At 41.5% G+C, this 22,790-nt stretch overlaps 1 protein-coding gene and 1 long non-coding RNA gene across 4 annotated transcripts in view; one reads left to right on the top strand and one right to left on the bottom strand.

Annotated features, from left to right (window-relative positions):
* Positions 1-13,349: 13,349 nt before the first annotated feature.
* LOC308510154 lies at positions 13,350-19,608 on the bottom strand. Its single transcript, XR_013995316.1, has 2 exons — positions 19,470-19,608; positions 13,350-13,604 (listed from the first exon to the last, which is right to left on the bottom strand). It is a non-coding gene; the product is annotated as an uncharacterized lncRNA (long non-coding RNA).
* A 170-nt stretch (positions 19,609-19,778) lies between these two features.
* NXPH1 (neurexophilin 1) overlaps positions 19,779-22,790 on the top strand; it is a 287,676-nt gene continuing 284,664 nt past the window's right edge. Inside the window, exons 1-2 of one of the 3 annotated variants that reach the window (XM_081079204.1) lie at positions 19,779-20,641; positions 21,535-21,698. In XM_081079204.1, the coding sequence (XP_080935330.1) occupies positions 21,645-21,698 (54 nt within the window). In that variant the 5' untranslated portion in view covers positions 19,779-20,641; positions 21,535-21,644. Of the gene's footprint in view, positions 20,642-21,120; positions 21,699-22,790 lie in introns of those variants that run through there. The other 2 variants (XM_081079205.1, XM_081079206.1) reach the window with 2 other exon arrangements.

Raw genomic sequence — 22,790 nt, 5'->3', positions numbered from 1 at the left:
GCTCTTAAACAATAATATGAAAATATGGCAGTGAAACAACCACTCTGATAATATTGGAGAAAAGTAAGTTAGTACAATTTCCTATGATAGCAATTTGGCAAAATGCATTGATAACCTTAAACATCTTAGCTCAGTGATTCTATCTCTTGCAGATAGAAAATAGATTTCAGCGCTTTTTTATGTTGGTAAAGAATGTAAAAGTATCTACATTTTCAACAATGGAGAAATGGTTGAGTTGATTATGGTCTTTGGACTGGATGGAACATTAAATTCATTAAAATGATATTCACAAAGTATTCATTAGGTATAGAAATGCACATATGTTGTTTCAGAAAAAACAGTGTACCCAAATACTGTGCCAGATAGTATAATATGACTATGTAAATAAAATTTTCCTGATTTTTGTAATAATCCCCATTATCTCTTATAATGAAAACTCAGTACATTATTTTCAAACTATATATTACAAATTAGTTTTGGAAAGCAGTATGTAAAATAGCAAGATCATTGGCTTTCGAAACAGGCAAACTTGAGTTCAAATTCAAGTTCCAGAACTGGTAGATGTGTGACCTTGGACAACTAATTTAAAAGCTCTAAATTCAATCTCATTATCTGTATAATGGATTGTCATGAAGATAAGATATAATAACATATATCTAAAGTCCCTAATGTAAAAAATGGTAGCTATATCGGTTAATTCAGAAACAGTCATGCATGTATACTGGAGTTGAACAAACGGTGGGTGAGGGGAGCCAATTTTATCACTGTTGGAAGGGAAAGTTACAGATAAGCAAAGAGCCAGGACATGATACTGGGATGAATCACATGGCACTGAATCATCAGTATGAAATTGTGTTGAAGTCAATGGAGATAAAGATGGGTAGATACAGAAATAATTGTGGGCATGTATAGCCCACATACATGGGTTGATATACATACATAATTTTTTGGTTCTGTTTGCAAAGAGGGCCTAGAAGCAGTGACACCCCAGTAGCAACAAGCATACTCTAATAAAAGGGCTCCTTAGAGAAATGGCTGATTCTTGGGTTAGGGCAGTGAAAATACGAGATGAACCTGGAGCATCTTGTAGTGATAGAAAGTAAAAAGTGCTCACAAACCAAAAAGACAGTACATGTCTAAGAGATAGGAGCCAACCTGAAAGAGTAACCCCTGGCCAGAGCTGCAAGAATTTGAGTAACAAAATGAGTAATTGTGATACTGGATTGTAACATGAAAAATAAAATTAATTTTTATGAGTCCATCGTGATATAAATGATTGGTTGAACAAACAAACAAGTAAATAGGGAGAAGAGACAAATCTTCCTCACAGGAGAACGCCAAATAATTTATGTAGATACTACCTCCAATAGAAGGTGGAGCTCAATCCCCCCCATTGTCCCCAGGTGTGGGCTGTGCGGTCACTCACTTTCAAAGAGTAGAGTGTAGAAAGGGGGAAAAAGAGTAACTTTGCAGTGGAGAAATATGACAGATACTGCCTCAGCCAGGTGATCGATATAAATAGTGTTATTTCTCAACAGTTATAAGTCATGTTAATAACATGTACCCTTGATCGAATGTGATTAAATATGACACTTTATCTCTGTGGTCTTTCTCCCCCAAGCCCATAACCCCAGTCTAATCATGAAGAAAACAGATAAATTCAAGTAGAAGGCCATTTTACACTATATTTCAAAATACATCCTCAAAATTGTCAAGGTCACCAAACACAGGGGAAGCCCGAGAAACGGTTCCAGTCAAGAGGCGCCTAAGGAGACATTACAACTAAGTGTTATCTAGTATCCTGAGTGGGATTCTGGAGCAGAAAAAGGACAAGGGGGAAAAGCTAGTGAATCTGAACAAAGAGTGTTTGGCCCATGGTAATGCACTGATGTTAGTTCTTTAGTTGTGACAAATGTACCATAGAAATGTAAGATGTCATTTTTGTGGCAGCCTAGCAAGTAGTTGGAAGTTCCTTCTTTTTCCTTCCAACCCACAAATTGAGGGAGCCTGTTCCAGCTTTGGTTAGCTCTGAAGATCGGATTATTCCTTCCTCATGCTCATCCATCCACTCAGTTAGCACTAATTATACACCTTTAAATGCCTAGGTAGGGTGTTAAAGTATATCAGTGATGACAATGAATGTGGCTTCTGCCTTCTGATTCTGTTTAGAAAATGCATCCCTACAGTGAGCAAACATCTATTAAAGAAGATGTGGCCCCCATCTTGTTGCCACAAAGTATACGGAGAATCTCTTGCTCAAAAGAATCTTCGAATTTATGAAGAAAATGACCACGACTCCCCTGAGCTTCCTCTAGGCATAACACGCTCTTTCACTTCAATATTTTTTTCAAATATATAGTTTTGGTTTCCCTCTAAATCATGTTTGTCTTCCAGTTTTTCCATATTCTTCTTGGGATATGAAGTTCAGAATTATTTTAACAGCTATTATTTCCCAATAATACTAGTTGTGTGGCATACTTTCATGAACTGTTTATTTTTGACAACCGCAAACATTAATATTACCTCATATTACCCATGAGAAACTGATACCTTGGTCAAGGACATTAATTCATTCTGCAAATATTTATTGAGGAATGACTTTGTACTAGGCACTCCTCAGGGAGATGGAATTAAAACGGTGAATAAAGCAGGTTAAGTGCTTGCCTTCATGGAATTTATTATTCTAGAGCAGGGGATGGCAAACTACCAGCCATGGGCCATATCCAGCACCTGCCAACTGTGTTGGTAAAGTTGTACGGGAACACAGCCACTCCCATTTGTTTACATATTGTCAGTGACTTCTTCCCTTATAATAGCAGAGTTGAAGAGTTGGAAAGTTGTGACAGAGACCGGTATGGCCCACAAAGCTGAAAATATTTACTATCTGGCTCTTTACAGAAAAAGTTTGTTCACCAGGGAAATAAAAGTAAACTAAAGAATTATATTATCTTAGGTGTTGATAGGTGCAATGGAGAACAATGAAGGAGGGTAAGAGAGTGCAGCAGCGTGTGTGTGTGTGTGTGTGTGTGTGTGTGTGTGTGTGTGTGTGTGAGAGAGAGAGAGAGAGAGAGAGAGAGAGAGAGAGAGAGAGAGAGAGAGAGAGAGAGAGAGAATTAGGATTAGGGAGGATCTCTCCAAAATGGTGAACCACGAGTAGAGACCTGAAGTCCCTGAGGAAGTAGACTGGAAGGGTATTTAGGAGAAGCACTTTCCAGCCTGCAGGAACTGGAAAGACCCTGAGGCTCAGGCGAGAGCGTCTCTAGGTTTGAGGAACAGCACTGGAGAAGAGAACCTGAGAGAGGAGGAGAGTGGGAAGAGAGGAGGGGCATAGATGTGGGGCAAGGCCTGCCTGCCTTTGGGCCATTTTACTTCTCTGGCTTCCTTGCTGCTGACTTGGAAGTTGTGAGAAGATTGGGGCAGAGGAGTGAGGTAATGAGACCGTAGTGTAAAAGATTGCTCAGGCTGCTGCACGGAGGACAGACTGAGGAAGGGCCAGAACAGAAGCAATCAAAGGGCTATGCAGGGATGCAGGCAGCAGGTAATGGTGGGTCAGGACACAGTCACACACAGAATGAGGGGAAAAGCAGGCCGCAACCTCAGGTCTGCCTCACCTCACAGCCCATGCTCTGTCATACTCACACATGGATTGTAATCACAGAACCCATACTTGAGGCCTGGGTCATGCAAGGCAGCACTTACCTGCAAAAGATCTAATCTCCTAGGAATTCTCTGTGTCCTGTGAGGAGAACTGGCTACACTGATAGATAAATCCATAATAATAAGATAATTGGAAGGGGCCAGTTAAATCCTGTGGGCAGTGCTCATTAGGTCTTTTGAGTCAGAGCAAGGACAATCTCTAGCATCTAATTAAAGCTGTGAAACCCAACTTCCAGGAAAAAAAAAAAGAAGCAGGTACATATATACAAATTCACAATATTTCACACATACATTTTTTTAGGGTGTTTACAACCTCTGCCTCTAGGATTTAACGTTGAAAACCCATTTCTTTGGGGTTATCTAAATCAGAACACTGACTTTAATGTTGAGAATTTGAGGTTCAGTAAGACGGGAAGATGGCACTTCACTGAGTGAATGGGGAGATACTTAGGCACATGTGAGCCTCATGGCATCCTTCAAGTTACAGAGAGCAAGTACTTATTACAGACTTGTCTGTAATTGAAATAAAATTGTATATTTACTAATCATTTCTCAAAACATAAATCTGTTAATGGTATAAAATATAGTAAATTTTCTTTGGTACAAAAGTCAAAGCAAATACCCCCTTTGAAATATTTATTTAGAAACTGAGCACAAGGTGATATCCCAGCTCCCCTCGAGCATCAAACATCTTTGTTACATTTCTGCTCCCATTCCTATTTTGTAAATGAAAACATTGAAACAGTTTTGACAGGGAACTTAGGTTCTTCTCCATTCATTGACTTGGCTGGAAATGGGGAAAAAAGTCCACTTAGGCCTAAATGATGAGCTTTCTCCCTCCTTCTTTGTTAGCCGACTAGAGTTGCACAGCAATGTTGGTTTTCCCATGAGCATCTATACTAGCTGATTACCCTGGTGTGTATCTGGATTTGCATGATCCAGACTGTAATTCTATTTCCTTACACAATGCTTTTTATCTGACCCAATCCAAGCACTTATCTAGAAGCAGAGTCGTTTTTCTGGTTGTTGGATTACTTTGATAAACAGATTTGAGAAAGAGAAAACCAGAGCAGGAATAATAGAGATATTTCCTCCAGTCACGTATAGAGACTGTCTCATTCCCCTGTGTTCTCAAGAACAACAGGTTATATTTTTTTCTTAGTTGGTGTTATGATGTGACATGCCTAAAATATTTGACACTTGGAGTGGGTTATTTTTTAATGTCACCTTTCCTCTGTATGACAATATTATTTTCAGTAATTATAAAAAAATTAGAGATGTATAGCTTTGATCCATAAGGACAGTGCCTAAAGCTTTATCTCTAAGCGATCCTGTGTACTGCCATTGGTTTAGGATGATTTCTGGTTGCCTGACGCTGATTATAATATAACAAAGCTGTGAATCAAGGATGTTGCCCTATCTGCTTCCAGTGAATCTTTCATTGAGGAAATTTTTTGAGCACTGAAAAGAAGAGAGCTGGGAGTTTGTTAAACTTACAGAATAGATTATATGAACAATTTTGTACTTGCTTGCTATTGAATATTTATTAATACCTATCTATATAGCATAATTTGATCTGAGACATGCTTTCATTATAATTCTTGGTAATGAAAATGTGGGGGAGTAGCTGTCATCCATCTTAATCCTCTTAGGTGACTAAAGAACCTGTGAGTGTCTTAAACAAAAAATGGGCATTCAATAGTCATACTTGGTTTCCATGTTTCCTTGTCTGTTTCTGTAAACTCAGCACTTACATGTGTAGATTTTCCACTCAGAAATGCTCAGGTGAGTCAATTATGAAGTGACTTGCTTTTTAGCAAAAACAGGGTCAACCTTCTAATTTCATCAGTTTGTCAGCGCACAATGGTATTTAGGCATTTGTCAATGAGAATGAACCCCCATTTATCAACGGGATTAGCTCAACAAAAATGACACGATCTCTTCGGTCAATTAAAGCTATTAAAAGAAAAGAATGAAGGTATCTTGACCATAAGATTTTAAAATCAAGCTATGAAGTCTTCCTATTTCCCTTCATTTAGGACGTATATAAATACCTTTGTAAGAGTTTGTCAGTGTGGTTTAATAGGTGAGTTGGGCTACAGCAGTGTGTGGGCCACTAGGTGGCGCTGGAGGACTGTGCTAATTGACCACCATTAGAGCCCTTTACAAAGCACACCATTGTCGGAATCAGGAAGAGCATGAAATTGTACATTAAAAATGATGCAAGTGATCAGATTTCTTTCTCTTCTGACTGTAGCTGCACTCACTAAAAAGCCAAGTGCAATTTTGTCATGAGTGAAATAGAGTTTATGCAGTGCTTACTGGGCAATAACTTTTTAAAACAAATTACACTCTAGAAACAACATCCCTTTATTTGGATGCTCCCATTTTCAAATTTTGTTGATCCTCAAAGTCATGGTGTTTTTGGTTAACAATCACCAACTCACTGTAAACCATCAAACATTAAAATATACTCGATCGTCACCTCTCCAGTGACTGACAGTTTCCTTATTTTGTGCACTTTTTTTTTTAATTTGAAAGGTCACTGTAAATCTTGGAGCATGCATAGCAGAGCATATGATGAAAGGTGAAGGCTGTTCCTTCTTCCTCCATTTGTTCACGTTGTATAAAAGAATGAATATATCTGCTGCATAAGTTGATTTTTTCCATGTTTTATCTTCACTCTTCAACAGGAAGATTCATTTCATAATCAGTCATTTCGTTGATGGTTTTTATTTTATTTTATTTTATTTTGATTAATTTTAAAGGAAAGGTATCCACTTTCTGGAAGTCAATTTAGATTTGGCAAAAGAGAAAATAGTACACAAGGTTAATTATTATTACATTTCTACTCTGTTTGAAAATGATAAAAGAAAGCTTAAACCTAGTATTTCAGTCAGCTTATTTGTCAAATTCCTCTGCAATATATGAAAAGGTTTGGTCTCCCTAATGAATTCTGAAACCTAAGAAACAAGGTAGAAGCTAAAATCCCAAGTCTCTACATTGAAGATTATAATTTACCATGAAATAACCAAAAAGCATTTAGCATTTCATGAAAAAAGTAATTACTAATGTACAGTTAAATTTAAGTTAAATTTTCCCAGTTTTATATTTATTAAGATAGTTCTAAAAATTACACTTTGGTTTTATATAACAACTTCTCTGTAGATCTCAGTTACCTCAAGTTCTGGTACAGATGATTTTAGGATATAAACTACAGAGTGAGGTCACCCCTGGGTGGGCATTTGAGATCGTAGGTGAATTCCCTGACTGCTTTAACGAGTTCTTCCTTCTCATTAGAGAATATTCTTCTTTTATAGCTTCATGTGTTGCCATGTAACATTCATTTCTTAGTTTTTTTCTTTTTTTTCTTTCTTAGAACCCATGATGGAAAATAAAGTAAATAAGCTTGTCTGACTTTTGTTGTTAACCTTGCAGGATTCAATCATGTTGGCATACCTGTTAATAAATTATTCACTTGGGTCACTAATGGTGCCCCAATAACCTAAGAGGGTTAAGAAAGCTTTCAAAATTTGCAGGAGTTCCTATGCTGAGGAAGTAAACAGAACATCTTTTTAAATATATCTGAGGTATGGAATTTATATAGGCTCAATAAAGTATGTTTCGTTCCCTTAAGATCAGAAATCTGAGAGGAAGGTCTTGCGGTAGAAAGAAATCTATTCCAAAGAGGAAATGTATTCCCAGAGAACATTTTTTATCCTGATTTTCAAAAACTCACACTCGTAAACCATTACTGTTTGAGTCAGTGGCAGTTTGATAAAGCTTTCTAACTAAAGAATCAAAAGCAAAGAAAGTTGTTAAAGAACCTTGCACTTTGTTTTGTTGACATTTTAAGTTAAATGATCAAACCAATTGTGAGGCTAACAGTTCATATGTTATTAAAAAGGAAAATAATAGAATTAAAAAACTACAATTTCATTGAAAAACAAATTCAGTAAAACCACATCAATTCTAAGTGAACAGGCTTGGAAATAGCTTTGAGTTAGGTTTTGAGTGGTTTTATATTTTTATCCAGTTAGCAACTACGGTGAAAAGAGAAAATGAGTGTGTTTTAGAGTCAGAGATTTATGTTTTGGTGTCCTGGAATAACATTGGGTAAGTTAACCTCTTTAACACTATTTCACAACAATCTTATAAAATTACTAACCATATCCTATGGATCATGAGGGGTGTATGAAATTACAGTGTAAAGCTCTTTTAATCCATCCATCCATCCATCCATCCATCCATCCATCCATCCATCCATCATTTATTTATTCATTCTATCGTGTATTAATTTTTCATTAAATGTCTTCATGCGTGGTAATATTTTGTTTCTCATTTGATTTTTTAATCGATCCTGAAAGTGCTATTTGATGGATAGACTAAATAAAAAACTAAAAGTGCTAAGCTTGGTCTAAGATCTTTTTTTTAAGTAGAAGCTGTATAAAAGTAATTAAATCGAGTAGGTAGTATAAGAAAGATCATGATACTGAGGCACAGATGATAAGCCTAAGATCTAGAGTAACTATATATTCTAGCAAAGAGCACCAAAAGATGAGATTAGGGACTTTTCTTGGTTAGTTTCTGTAAGGAGAAAAGCCCTTGACAGTTGGAGGAGAAATTTCCAGACTGGAGTAATATCATTAATTGAAATAACAGATAAAAATAAGCAGCCTCTTTTCAGGAAATGGTCAATAAACTATTCTGACTAAAGCAGAGGGCTAGGTAAGAAAATACTAAAAGATATATTTTGGATAGGATCATTTAAAATAAAGGAACTTAAAGGTCAAATTGAGGAGCAGAACTGACCTACAGGCTACTTAATATTATAATGAGGCAGAAGAGCTAGAAAAAGGGGCAGAGAATGTCATTAGAGAAATACGCATTCAGTTCATCATGTACTTTTGAATTTCACCATAGGCACAGAATTGTGCAAAGCACTGAGGTGGGTGTTGCAGGTATAAAAGGAGATTGAGTCTCACCAGTAAAAACTTCCAAATTAGTGGAAAAGAAGATACAAACTTCATGAAGAGTTAAATATCATTCACAGTAACGTATGATAAAATGCTGAAATGAGCAGACTGGTACTAGAAGATCCAGAGACTCAGGGAGAAGGAAATTAAGAGGACGAAGAACATCTTGAAAGAGTGCTCTATACTCACTCTTTTCACATTTTTTTCTTGAATCTACTCCATTCAGCTTTCCTCTCACCAACCCACTGAAAGCACTCATGTCAAAGTCACCAAAGATTTCCACATATCTAAGTTCAGTGGTCATCTCCAATCTTACTTCACTTATCAAAGCATTTGATTGTGTTGTCTATTCCTTTTTCTTGCCTTCCTCCTACAGCAGTGAATACTTCTCAGTCTCCTTTGCTGCGACCACCCCACTTCTGACCTCTAAACAGTGAAGTTCTCCAGGGCTCTTCTTTATCTACACTAGTTCTCTTGATGATCTCATGTCTTTAAATACCATTTATGTACTGATACTATCTAAATAATATCTAGATTTATATTTGCAGCCCAAACATTTCCCTTGAATACTTGACTTATAGTACTCAGTATATCCACATGGTTGTCTAATATACGTCTCAAACTTAACATGTTAATATGTCGCAAACTCAGCTGTTGATTTCTCCTCTCCCTCTGCCTACCTTCTTCTCTCACAGTCTTGCTCATATTCATCAGAGTAATCAGGGAAAAAACCTTGGAGACAACAGTGTCTATCACATTTAAATGATCAGAAATTACGTCAACTATCCCTTCAAAATACACCCAGAAGTGGTTCACGTCTCACCACTTCTATCACAGTCCATGTCACCAAGACCTTCTCATGTCTCGCTCAGATTATGGCAGCGATCTCTTAACTGTTCTTCCTGCTTCTGCTCTTCCCTTCCTCCTCCCCGGAATAATTTTGTTAAAATGTGAGTCAGACATATCACTCCTTTGCTCAATTTAAGGGTATGCTGTAAGGACTTATGAAGCCAAATCCTTCCAATGACCTTTGGATACTACTCAATCTCTGACCTCTGACCTCATCTCTTTGCCAGCTCTTTTGCGCACTCTTCCCAGACACACCAGCATTTGTGCTATTGCTCTCATACAGGAGGTGTACTCCTGTCTCAGCTTTGTTCACTGGCTGTTTCTTCTGCCTGGAAAGCTCCTACGCCACATATCCACATGACTCACTCCCTCACATGCTTCAAGTTTTTACTCAGTTGTCTTCTTCTCATGAGGCCTTCCCAATTATGCCATTTAACATTGTTTCTACATTTTCACTCTTGTCATCCTTCATCTCTTTTCTTTATTTTCACCATAGAACAATTTGTTACCATCTAATTTACTATACATATTTGACTTATAATTTCTCTATTGTCAATCTCCCTTCACTAGAATATAAACTCCTTGAGGACAAGGATTTGTATTTATTTATTCAATGCTGTATTCACAGAACTTAGAACTACTACTCATTCAATAACTTTTTTATTGAATGAATGTGTGGATGGATGGATGGATGGATGGATGGATGGATGGATAGATGGATGGGGCAGTTTCAGAGAGGAAGACCTTGATCTAGGTGATGAATAATGATTAGATTTGGAGGGATTTAGAGGAAGAGAATGTGAATGGTGAAAAGGGGGGGCAGCATAGGAAAGAACTTGATGTTTGAATTAAGTCTAGTGTGACTGGTGAATAGTAGGGCAATAAGCTGAAGCAAATGTTCTTGGGAGCATTGTGATATTAAATCTTAGTGGGTGGGATGAATACTACATTTTGACAGACCTTAATTGCTACCACAAGAGGTTCCGATGTCATCCTGTGAGGTAAGGTTTTTAAAGTCTAATCCACCACTTTCTGGGGTAAAGCTTTTCTAAGTGTATTCTTCTACTAATGTTGATTAGGACCATCGAGATGCTTCTGAAAATGCGTACGTTTCAGGGTCAATGCCCAGACCAATAAATCATAATTGAAAGTGCAGCCTGGTAATGTGCATTTTAATAAACTCTCCAGGTGAAAGTAAACTAATGTTTGGAAACTACTGTCTTAGGGTATCCTGTACAGTTACTAGCTCTAGGGTTGTGTGGGTCTGGGACAGAGGAAAGGAGGTGGGTGAAGAAGGCTATAGGTGTGAATCTAAGCATTCTAGATTCAACCGTGAAGTTTTGAGTTTCTGTGCTACTTACCACATTTCTGATTGAGGGTGCTCTTAAAGAAATGGTTCCCTGAAAACACTAAATGAATAACATAAAAATAGCCCTGCTCTAGACATGGGAAGATAAAAGAAATAAAAGAAGGGTTTGTTGTGGTTGTTTGCAATGTTATAGCAGGGCAAATATATTGTTTAAGAAATAATCTGGAGGTGTTATAAGGAATTGATTCATGCATCAGACGAATATTTATTGAGCATCTACCATGCGCTAGGCACCATATTAGGTGGTGGGAGTACAGGGATGTAAAAGACATAATCCCTACCATTATGGTACTCACAGTACTGAGATTGATGGGAATTGGGAAAGACTACCCAGGGAAACCAGTTAGAAGGTAGCTGTCCAGATAAGAGAGGATGAAGACCTGGCCTAGAATGTGATGAGGAGGATGTAAGAGATATTCTGAAGGAAGACTTGACAAGATAATGTGCCTGACTGGTCTATGAGATACACGCAGAAACAGTGAGAGCTAATTCTGAGGTTTAAAGGCTACGTGCAAAGAAAATTTGGGAGCCATGAATGAAATTAGGGTTAAATGTGAAAGGAACATATGCGTGTGTTGAGGGGGGTGGGTGGGTGCATGGTTGAGTTCACGTTTTTTTTTTTTTTTTGCGTTCACTTTTGAACTTTGTGTCAGACAACAGTACCCTATTTCAATGAAGATGCCCTCTGGGGGCTGAACATATTGGACTGCAGTTTAGGTCAAAGGGGAGAGCTTCAAAGATAGAAAATTGACAGCCTGGGAAAAGTTAGTTGGAAGAGCCGGCATAGAAGACAAGAAGGAACTATCAGAGAGGTAGGAAAGAAACCTGGGAAAGATGGTTTTGTAGATATTTGATGATATGAAAATTAAGTGAGGCCATTGAATTCAGTTAACGTAGGCTACAGATTACTGTAGAGTCCTGTCAACGAACAGACAGAAGGACAATTCAGGGCCAGTTAGTGAGACCTCAGAGATCATGAATCAGGAGCCACTCGTGTCCTTTATCTCCGGAGTTTAACTGTGATGGAAAAAGTGCTTGTGCTTTTCCTTCACCAAAGGCCTCTCTCTCAGTTCTCCTTTCTGCAGGACAGATTCATTCAGAAGCCCGGAACCATCTGGCCTAGTGTCCTGTGTTTGTATGGGTGTGGTCCAGAGTGGGTGTTTATCATAGTAGTGTTCTTGCCTCTTTCTCCCCATCCCCTTCCCTCTTTCACCTGGTCCTGAAGGCAGAGGGGAGAAGACAGTAACAAATCTTTGGGTAAGATACTGATAAGGGCGAAACAATGGAAATTTGAGACAGGAATTGGGGTGTACCTATGCAGAATAAAGCTAGAATTTAGGGACACCTGGGGACTTTTTGGTACCAAGGCATGCTTAGCTCTGGAAGTGAGGGGGATTAATGAGTCAGTTACTGAGTAACCCATTCAGGCCAAATTTCTCCTTCAGCTCCTGATTCTGAGAAGAGTCTTTGAAGGTGTTGGTGTGTGGGAGCTTTGGCCTTCTGGCTTAAGCCTCCCACTCTGGTTGTGTTCCTTTTGCTCATTTCGCTGGTCTGAGATTTGCCTGAAAACTTTTTGCAATTATGTGCTGTGTAAGCACTTCAGAGATTGAAGACTTGCAGTTCTAGAATCTCGCTCCCTTGCAAAAGGTGTACGAGGCTGCTTTCTGGACACTGTGCTTTCCAAGTGTGGCTGAACATTCAGCTCAATCCAGTTCAAAGTAAGGCAAGGCGTACAAAGCTGAATGACATGGTCCAGTAGAGGAGACACATGTATAAACAACATGGTGTAAATAATTTCATCATAACTTTTAGTGGACAACTCTCCGAGAAAAGTGGAGAAGATGGGAGGTGACCTCTGAGCAGATTTGTAGGAAGATTAGGAGTTCACCTAGAGGTTGAGTTGAGAGGATTCAAAGTAAAGGAAAGAAGGTGCAGAGGTCCCAAGTTGACACATGCACTTGCATGTCAGAAGTTCTAAGGATGAATGTGAAGTACGTAGTCAGGCAGGAGCCAGGAGGCAGGAGAGGAAGAACAAGGAGTAGACAGAGGCCTGCTCAACAGCAGTTTTCTCTGCTGAACTAAGGAGTCTGACTTGATTCTGCAAGCAGTGTGAAGCTGTGAAGAAATTTAAACTAGTATGTGATGTGACCACATTTTTGTTTTAGTCTGTCTTTGAGGGAATACCACAGAGGGCATACGTAGGGAGGTAGAAGCTGAAAGTGGGGAGAAAAGTTAAAGGGCCATTGCCAGATAAATGATGATATGAGTGTGAGTCGGTAGTAGTAGCAGAAACAGAGAAGACTGATATGAGAAATAATCAGGTGAAAAATTGAGAGGTGTTAGTAATTTTACTTTTGATGTATAACTTTAGATTTTGATGTAAGGGGAAAAAAAAGGCATAAGGGAATGTGATACTTAGGTTGTCCAGTATGGTAGTGGTGTCTCTAATTAGTCAGCTTTGGCTGTGAGAATGCTGCAAAACAAATAACCCCCAAATCTTGATGGTTAAACAATAAACATTTATTTCTCACTTTTGGATATGCAGGATTGCAAGTCAGCTTTGGTGGCAATGCACCAGCTCACAGGTCAGGCTCTGGTCTGCTTCATGTGCTTTTTCATTTCAGGACCCATGCCAGAGAATGCAACTTCTCCCAGATGTGTGCTGTTCCCTGGTGGCTAGAGAACAAGTGGAAACAGGCTATTCCTCTTGAATGCTCTGACTGGGATTGAAAGGAACCCGAAGGAAGGATTTCCTAGGAAGTAAGTAAGAAAGAAATTAATTAATTTTGCATATATGGGAAGGCATACCCCTCCATTCCACTGTATGGTCACTTGGCAAATGGCATGCGCTTAATTCTATTACAAGTAGAGCCCTCCAGAATCTATCACACTAAATAACAGAATATGTGTGTAATGTGAAGATATAATGTGTCCAGTTTAAGTATATTAAGTTTAAATTGCCATCTAAGTTGACCTTTGAATAATTGGGCCAAGAAAATCAGCAGAACTGGACTCAGGAACTTTTTCGTCACTGGGTGTAAGTAATAAATGAAGCCATGGAAATAGACAGGATTGCCTTGTCAGAGTGAAAAGAGGAAAAGAGAGTTATTGATGGAGCCCTGAGAAGCAGCAATGTGTTATGTATGAAGATGAGCAAATACATAATCTGAGAAGGAATGGTTAGAGTGCTCGTTGAAAAAGTTGGAGAGAGAATGGTGGTACTGAAAGTAAAATAGAGAAGAGAGTTACAAGAAGGAGGAAGTGGAAATGAATGGTCCAGTGGCTCTCAGATTTAAGTTGGGCTTGATGGAGAATGACTGCAAAGAAGGAGAGGGCTGAAGGGATTAAGAGGTACAAATTGGTAGTTACAAAATAGTCACAGCGGTGTAAACTATAGCATAGAGAATATATAGTTAATAATATTGTAATAATGATGTATGGTGCCAGGTGAGTACTAGACTAATCCTGGGGATCACTTTGTAAATTACATAAATGTCTAACCACTATGCTGTACACCTGAAACTAATATAAAGTAATATTGAATGTTAACTGTAATTGAAAAATAAAAAAGTAAATTAAATAAATGTAAAAAAGACCCCACGAAATTGCAGATTGATGCTCATAGAATCATCAGGGAGACAGCGGGATAATGTAAATAAAACCCAGGGTACGGTTTCTGGCATATGTCTGGCACTCAGTAAATGGCAGTCATTATTATCCTACTGAAAACTGTTGCACTTTGAGAAATTGCCACCACTTTAGTATAAAATTTGATGTTTGACCATTTTGCTTTGCATTTTATCAAAACCATTTTATTAGTAGAGCCGGAAAAAGCAGGAAATATGTCATTTTTTTATGGCATAAACCTTGAAGTTAATTATGGTGTAATTCTGGTGTAGTTGTTTTTATTAAGTTGATGTTAAAAAGGGGAATTGAGAGAGTTGTTGTATCCTTTTGATATCTCTTATTTAAAAGATGTCTAATCTCAGACGTTGTTATCATTCTGAGATTTGGGCTGACGTAGCCGTTTGTTCCCTGCCTGTATAAATCATCTTGGTTTGAAGTTCTGTCTTAATATTGCTAAATCAGGATAAAAGCTGGAAAAACATGTCTGTTTCAAAATATCCAGGTACTTTAGGTTATGGAGATGAAATATGTGTTTGCAGACTCATTTTCAGTTTTCAGGTAACCATAGAGCTTGCAGCCTTTGTCCTCATAATTTCGTCCATCCTCCATGATTCAGAGTCCCAATGTTCTTTCTGGTTGAAAGCATATACTGTATTTCACTTTGTTAACAGAACATTGGTTATCAAGTTCTTTGTCTTTAGTGATTCTGCTTTAGGGAATTGTCAATGAATAATCCCTATGGGAACCATCATGAAAAATTTCTGTAATTAGATTATAATGCAAAGGTTTGCTTATTCACAATATTTAAAAAAATTTTAATTATGATCTCTGGGCAATGACCACCATCTTCCCATCTTTTACATTGAATTGCCTTTTTAATACTGACTTTCTTCCATTTTTCTTATTGTGTTCATTCTCTTTTTAACGTTTATGAGTATAATTGAAACTGCTCTACCTTTGAGAACCCTCTATCCTCACCTAGCAGAGTAAATGAAATATGGATAAAAAGACTGAGCATATAAATTATCTCTAAAAAAGAAAATGCGTGCTACATAAAGCTTTTTGGTTCCCTTTACTGTTTTTTTTTTATTTTTATTCCTGAGCTTGATGGCTGTTTTTTCTTTCTAGTCCAGTGATCTTGTTATTAAAGCATTCTTGTAAAGGTAATTTAGCACACATGCCTTATGGTTATTAACCAAGTTTTACTACATTCAAATACCAAATCACTTTGCAAATGATATTTCCTTCTTTCCTCTAGCAAAATAGTTTGGGGTGTGCAGGGACTAGGTGGGTTCTTAGTTGTTCTGAGTGACATTTAAAAATTTTGCAAAAGTAGTAAAAATGGATTTGGATCTTTTAAAACAAGTATTCATAAGTATAAAAATGATGCCACTCTGAGTGTATATTCTCATAAATCAATGACATTAAAAGCATTTTAGAACAATTTATATGAAAAATGATATAATTAATACAATTGAGTCAACCTTTGACCTAGAAGAAAGGTTATGAGGGTGTAGCAGAGAAGAAATGCACCAAAACGCTTTGGTTCAAACCCACAAACACTGTTGATTTCAAATCTTGGAAGTGCACTGGACAAAAGATCCTTTTGAATTGTTAATATCTTTGAAAACTATAATGCCTTATACAGTTGTTATTTGTGAAGTAGGGTAAGTTTTTTAAACCTCAGATGACTTCATATTTAATCATACAAAAATGGGATAAAAGAATTTTAGAACTGGAAGGCACCTTAGATGTCATCTCACCCTACTCCCTCGTTATGCAGGGGAGGGTTCTGAGGCCAGGGTAGTCTTCAGGCACATGCCCAAAGTCCTACAACATGCAAATCCCAGGTTATACTGAAGTCAAGGCAGAAGGCTCATACGTGCTTTGTAAGTTTTCTGCCACTTTTAGGGACAAAATAGGTACAAAGCAGTACTGTGTACAAAGTATATAATTTGGCCTGAAGCTTAGGCAAGACCACAGCTGGGTATCTCATAACAACAGTTTTTTGTTTTCAGTTGGAGTTTGGGTAAAAGATGATGGCATTCATGCATTTTAAGACAGGTTCAGTTTAGGACAGAGTTTTGTAGAACTCAAAGTGAAGCTCTTTCTTTTTCTCTTCTCCCCAGCCCCAACATAATTCAAACTTTCAACTCCTTCCCTCTTCTTCCCCTTCAGAAAAAGAGAATGATACAAATGAACCAAACAAAATCAACCAAAAGAGCTAATTATAGTTAGAAGAATTATCAGTCTACTTCAGATGAATTCTAATTTTAATTTCTTCTGGTTTTCAGGAAAATTGTTTAATATCAATGTTTCCTTTTTAGGTCAGCCCATTCAAAGTCTTTTAAAAAATATGTTTCCTGGAGAGAAATATAGGTTATCGCTTTATACTATTCATTTCAGTTCAGATCAGGTAGATTTGGGGAAAAGCAGAGGGCAGAGGACTGTGTTCTACTGTGATTATCATTGATGCTGAGTTTCTGTGTGTATTAAGTTGCACCATACACAAAATTTAGAAACAGAATGATTTCTAAAAGGATTCTCAACATGAGTAAAATCTGAAAAATCGGTACAAATTCTATTCTCCTTATGGATAATGACACTTATATTTTATGCCAGTAAGGCTGATCGCAGCTGTATTCTAAGAGTGTATTTTAGAGAAGGGTAATATTTTAAACAGAAGAATGTATGAGAATAATGCCCTTATTGTTTTTAGTTTTTGTTTTTGTTGTTGTTGTTAAAGCAAATGAAAGGAAAGGAGGGTGGATGAGCCAGCTTTTTCTCCCAGTCCCCCAATATTATATCATTAAAATTAGAGAGGTTTAGCAGAAACAGTGATTCCGTTTTTTCAGTGTTACTTCGCTTAGTGTCCTTTCCTGATTGACTATTACAGGAATTGAAGTCTCTTGCAAATATACAAAAAAAAAACAAAACAAAAAAAAAACAAAAGAAAAAGAAATTCCACTGCTGTTTTATATCCTAGGTCAAGTGTCTCATAGGATCTGGTAAGAGTTGAATATCTAGACAGAAGGTGTCAAGTCATTATCATAAAAAGCTCTTAGGCACCCTGTGTCATAGAACAAAGTGTCACACCATTCCCATTACTAGGTGCCTGTGGCGCTGTTCTTAAATAATCAGTCCCATTCAGATAGAGATTTTAAGGTCCTTGATCGTCTTTCTATTTCATGAGCAGTGGTTTTTTAGGGCTAAATGACACGAGATAGAATGTTTTTGAAGTCAGGTTTAGAAGAGAATTTGAGGTATCCCAAAGCTGGCCTGATTCTTTCTCTTTTCTACCCAAAGTCAGATGAGAGTTCAGCTTGATAGCCTTGTACTTGGGCATCTGGAGGCAAGCAACATCGATTCCAGATCGACAGTCCAGCCTAGGAGGGCCTGAGAGCTCATATAAATGGGGATCGAGTTTAGGATGGCATCCTAAATCCTACAGGGTGGAATCAGGTGAAGTTTTCCTCGCCTTACTTTGACCTTTCAGCCTCAAATATGAGTGCCCAAAGACATTTGTTTTTTTTTTTAAACTTAAAAAAATATTTTTATATTAGTTTCAGTGTACAAAACAACATATGATTAGACACTTACATCCCCCACAAAGCGATAACCGCCCCCCCACAAGTCTGCTACCCCTCTGACATCATATACATCTGCTACAATACCATTGACTCTATTCCCTATGCTGTACTTTCCATCCCGTGACCATATGTATATATAGTTGATATTGTTCAAACTTTTTAAGAGCATGGAAAACCGAGTAAGTGAAGAGAGCCAAGATAACGTTGCAACTATGCTATATATAAGTGTGTACTTTTTCTAAAGTGCCTTTTTCAGAGTCTCAATTAGAAAATGTGCTTTACTGCCTTACTCTGTATATGCCCCCAATGAACTCCAAGAGGTTACCCGGCAGAGTACAACTTTGAGATTAGAAGAGCTTGCTCTTTAAAGAGCTATTTTTAGCTGGAAGGGAGAGTGTAGGCCTCAAAATGCCTGGCAGGAATGTCCTACAGTGGGCATCTAAATTGGAGGTTTGATTCCAGGCGAAAGTCTCAGCCACCCACTCCATTTGCTCCAGAAGAGAATGCTTCTGCTGATAGTTACTGCTACGTTGGGGAGTGAGGGGAGGTTTCCGGCAGCATTCCCTATGGGAACACAACCGGGAGTCCTCTTGTGTGGAGCATACATTGTGTCTGGGCCCAAGACGGACCAGAGTGGAAACCACAGAGCGTGAAGTGTCCAATAGCTATGCTCCAGGAAAGGACTCCCCGAGACACATTAAAAATCACGATTCTATATTGATGCCACCAGCTTGGGCTCCTGAGATGAATTTCAACCCAACTTTTACAGATTATTATTGAACTGTCATCCTGCAAAGAGTGCATCGTTCCAGGCCAGGCTCTGGGGAAGAGCAGGCTTCCGCAGGTAACAGGTGAGGTTGGGGGAAGAAAAATGCCCTCAGCAGCGCTGGGACTTGGGGACTGAGTTTGGGCGCACTGAGGTGGCGCTGGCAGTTCCTTGGTACTAGAAGGACCTGGTTCAGAGATCTCACTAGATATGAGCCGAGCTGGTCTGAGGGTTTGGTGCCAAAGAGAAGAAAGGGACAAGGTTTGAGAGGCAATGGCGGGGATGAGGTAGATACACCGAGATGGAGAGAGTCAGAAATCCTGAGACACACAGAAGAAGGAAGACGCCGGAGACAGTCTTGGAGCACCAGAAAGACGGAGAAAGGAGATAGAAAAAAAAGAAACACACACACACACACACACACACACACACACACACACACACACACACACTGAGAGACAGCAAAGGAAAGATTGAGAAAGAGAGACAGAGACAGACAGCGAGAGTCAGAGCAAAGAGGCCAAGACTGCAAGATGCTAGCTAGTTGAGTAGGAAGTGTCAGAGAAAGGGAGGTGGCAAAGCATCCCCCTGCACCCCCTCTCCACCACCCGTTGCCCCCCCTCCCCTCGCCTCACCCCACTCCTCTCGCTCGGCCCAGCCCGCAGCTAGGAGTCAGCACGCAAGGTCGCCCAGTCCTCTCCGCCGTCGCTCGCTGAATGGCTGAAGGTCCGCCGCACCCCCGCCCGGGGCCTTGCAGCTACAGGTCGGCGGCGCCCGGCGTCCGCGCGGGAGGCAGGCCAGGAACCTCGCACGGTCCTGCGCCCGTCCCCGCGCTGACGCACCGCCCCGCTACGCTCCCCGCCACTCCTCTGGCGCTCGCAGTCCTCCTCACGCCCCCGGGGGAGGGGGCGCAGCGGCCACCAGAGATACCGCAGGACCCAGTCCTCCCTGCGGGCCCAGCCCGGGAGCGGGATCTATTGACACGAGACTATCAATTAGTCTCTGAGGCACCGCTTACCCACGTGCCAATGTAACTGCCTGTGTCCGGGAGGTAGGCGCACCCAGCGCCGACCTAAGAAGAGAGCACCGCGGGGTCTGCGCCCCGAAGCCCAGCACACTCCAGAGTGTCCCCCCGTGACCGGGCAGGACCACGGACAGCGCCTGCGACTCTGCTCCGGAGTAGCTTCCCGGCTTCCGGGCTTCCCAGGGTGGCGGGTAGAGGTACAGCTGCTCCGGGCGCCAGGAGCCTCCAGGTTCTCGCCACCCCACCCCTCTCTCAGATACTCGGACCACCTACAACTGCCGCGTGGCTTTTTTCTTCCAAAAGGCCAGTGTCTTATCTCTCAAGTTCAAGTTCCAAGGACTTGCCCAGTCTCCTCCCCTAAGTCATCTCTACCATCCTTCGGCGGCCTCGGGAAGCCGGGAGCCCCGGACTGCTCGTCGCAGAGCCAGCGCTTGCAGTCCCAGTCCGTCGGGCGCAATAATAACCCGGCGCATTCGCCTCCCTGCCTCCCCTCCTTTCTTCCTCTCCTCCCCGCTTCCTCTCTTGCCCCTTAAGTTTCCTGCACCGTGAATCTAACTGCCAAGCCTAGGCTCCTGCGGAACCCATCCTGAGCGCGCCCGGGCACTGGGACGCTGACTCCATCGAGGCTGGACGAGGCAGCGGGACTGGTCCGCGCCCGAGCACGGAGACAAAGTGCCAAGGAGGGTATGTCCGCGGTGCTGGAGACGCCAGGCCCTAGTAGCTCCTCCATGGAGTCTGCCCAGAGTGACTTCTGCTCACCGGATTCGCCCCCAGTTTTGTGCGGTACGTACGCCTGGCCTCCACAGTCCCGGAGGGGATACCGTGGGGCGGGGTGGTGGGGCACCAGCAAGGGGAGGGGGAGAGGGCAGCGGGTCCGGGGACAGAGTGCGTTTGGCAGGTGACCCTCACAGACCTGCGTAGACTTCCACTCTAGAAGTTAGCACTGGCTGTGCCACTTGGTTCGAAAAAAGTAGTGTCAGAGGTGTATGAATGTGTGTGTGTGTGTGTGTGTGTGTGTGTGTGGCCGCGCGCGCGCATCTCTGTATGTGCAGGGGGCTCGAATGGGTAAACTGAGCCTGGTTTCCTTGTTTGCAAATTACATTCCATTTCCCCACCCCCACCCCACCGAATAAGTGTAGATACCCAGCACCTAATCCTGGTCAGCTCTACCTACCCCTTTTTCTTCCCTCACCCCCCTCGCTCAATCTCTCTCACTCGCTCTCCCTCTCTTTCTCTCCATCTCTCTCTGTTGGTGTGTACGTGTGTGAGCACTGCCAGGGCTGGCAAAGAACCAGCCGCCGCCTTTAGTCCGAGCCGCCCAGCCATCTAACACTAGGGCAGGTTTCGCTGCCAGAGGCGCTTGGGCTCCGAACCAGTCTGCACGCGCCTTTGTGCCCTAGCACTTCCTGTCTCCACCGCCCGGGAACTCGCACCCGAAGACCGAAGGGCGCAAGGAGCCCTTCATCTTTCCAACCTATTGCCTACCTGCCTGTGGACCGAGCGCTCACTGGTTTCGGGCGCTGGATTTACACGCTTTTCAATTTTTCCTACCCCCTCCCCCCCGCCTCCAGATTTTTTTGTCCACCCCTTCCCGCCACGACCCCCTTTTCCCGCTTGGTCGCCAAGCCTAACCTTGCCCGCGTGGTCATGGGATGTCTAATTTCATTTGTATCTAGGCTGCTGAGAGCGCTCCTTGCTCTGTAAAGTGGATGTCAGGTGGATCTATGTTTTTGAAGGAACAAAGACTCAGCGAAGGCACCGCCAGGGAAGTTTGAGACGCGGGAGGATGCAGGCTGCGTGCTGGTACGTGCTTCTCCTCTTGCAGCCCACCGTCTACTTGGTAAGTCGCTGCCAATCCCGCGCCCCCGTAATCCCACCCTGGCCGCGAGGCCAGGCAACTGGGGGCGCGCAGGAGGAGGGTGAGCCCGCCAGTTCAGCGAGAGCAGCGTTCCTAGCAACTGTGTTGGAACAACTTTGGCAAGCTGGTCTCCAGATCCCTACGGGATTTTCCGGGGTTCCCATCCCAATTTCCTGCCCCAGTCCCCCCTCTCCTGCGTGTGATTCTGAACAGTGTCTAGGGCACCCTAGATACCCAGAAACTGAGGAGATGGGGGGACGGGATGCTTTATGACAGGAGCGAGCAAAGAGAAAGAAGGGTTGCAAGACATGAACTCTCATTGATTCACCCACAGAGTTTAAACGAAAGGAAATGGAGGTGGAGAGTGGGAAGCACGAATCTGCCCAGGTCTGTGACTTTGAAAGTGAATCCATCCACTTAGCTCCCCAGTTTGGAGATGTGCACATAAAGAAGTGCTGGTAACTTAGTGCGACTTGTAGGGTTCAGACAGGACAAGTTTAACTATTAGGAGCATCACCAACGATCAGATCGAGTTAGGTCAGAGATGCTCAGACAACCATGTAGTGGCTCCCCCTCCCTCTCTTCTTAATCTCTCCTTTTCACCAAATAACGTAACCCCAGTTCCAGTGCCAGTGCCAGAACCTTATTAAGGAACGACAGACCTTGTTGTCAGGGAGGGAACGCTATGCAAAGCCGCCTTCCCAGCCCTCTCCGAGCCGTTTTCGCCGGTTTGGACTTCGCACATTGTTGGCTGGGCGTGGGGGTGACGAGAAACGCTTTTATTGTGGTGGTGGTGGATTGGTAGCTGTGGACACCGCGCGGAACCAAGACGGAGAGTGCAATTTCTCGGGTCTAGCTTCAGGGAGGCTTAGGGACACTCGCACCCTGCTGGTGAAGTTGTGCTCAGTGCACGGACCTCCATTGGCCCAACTGGGCCGCAGGAGCGCACTGAGGGCTCAGAGTGTTCTAACGGGACAAGGAGCGCTGAGGTGGCCTTAGATATCTGATGGGGCTGGATAAACGGGATGGGGGGTGCTGTTCCTTAGTCTCAAGGGCTTCAGAACCCACAGGTCT

Source organism: Rhinolophus hipposideros (genome assembly GCF_964194185.1).
Source record: "Rhinolophus hipposideros genome assembly, chromosome: 18".
NCBI lineage: Eukaryota > Metazoa > Chordata > Mammalia > Chiroptera > Rhinolophidae > Rhinolophus > Rhinolophus hipposideros.
The sequence above is the reverse complement of the archived record's forward strand: the minus strand, read 5'-3'. Positions and strand labels throughout refer to the sequence as shown.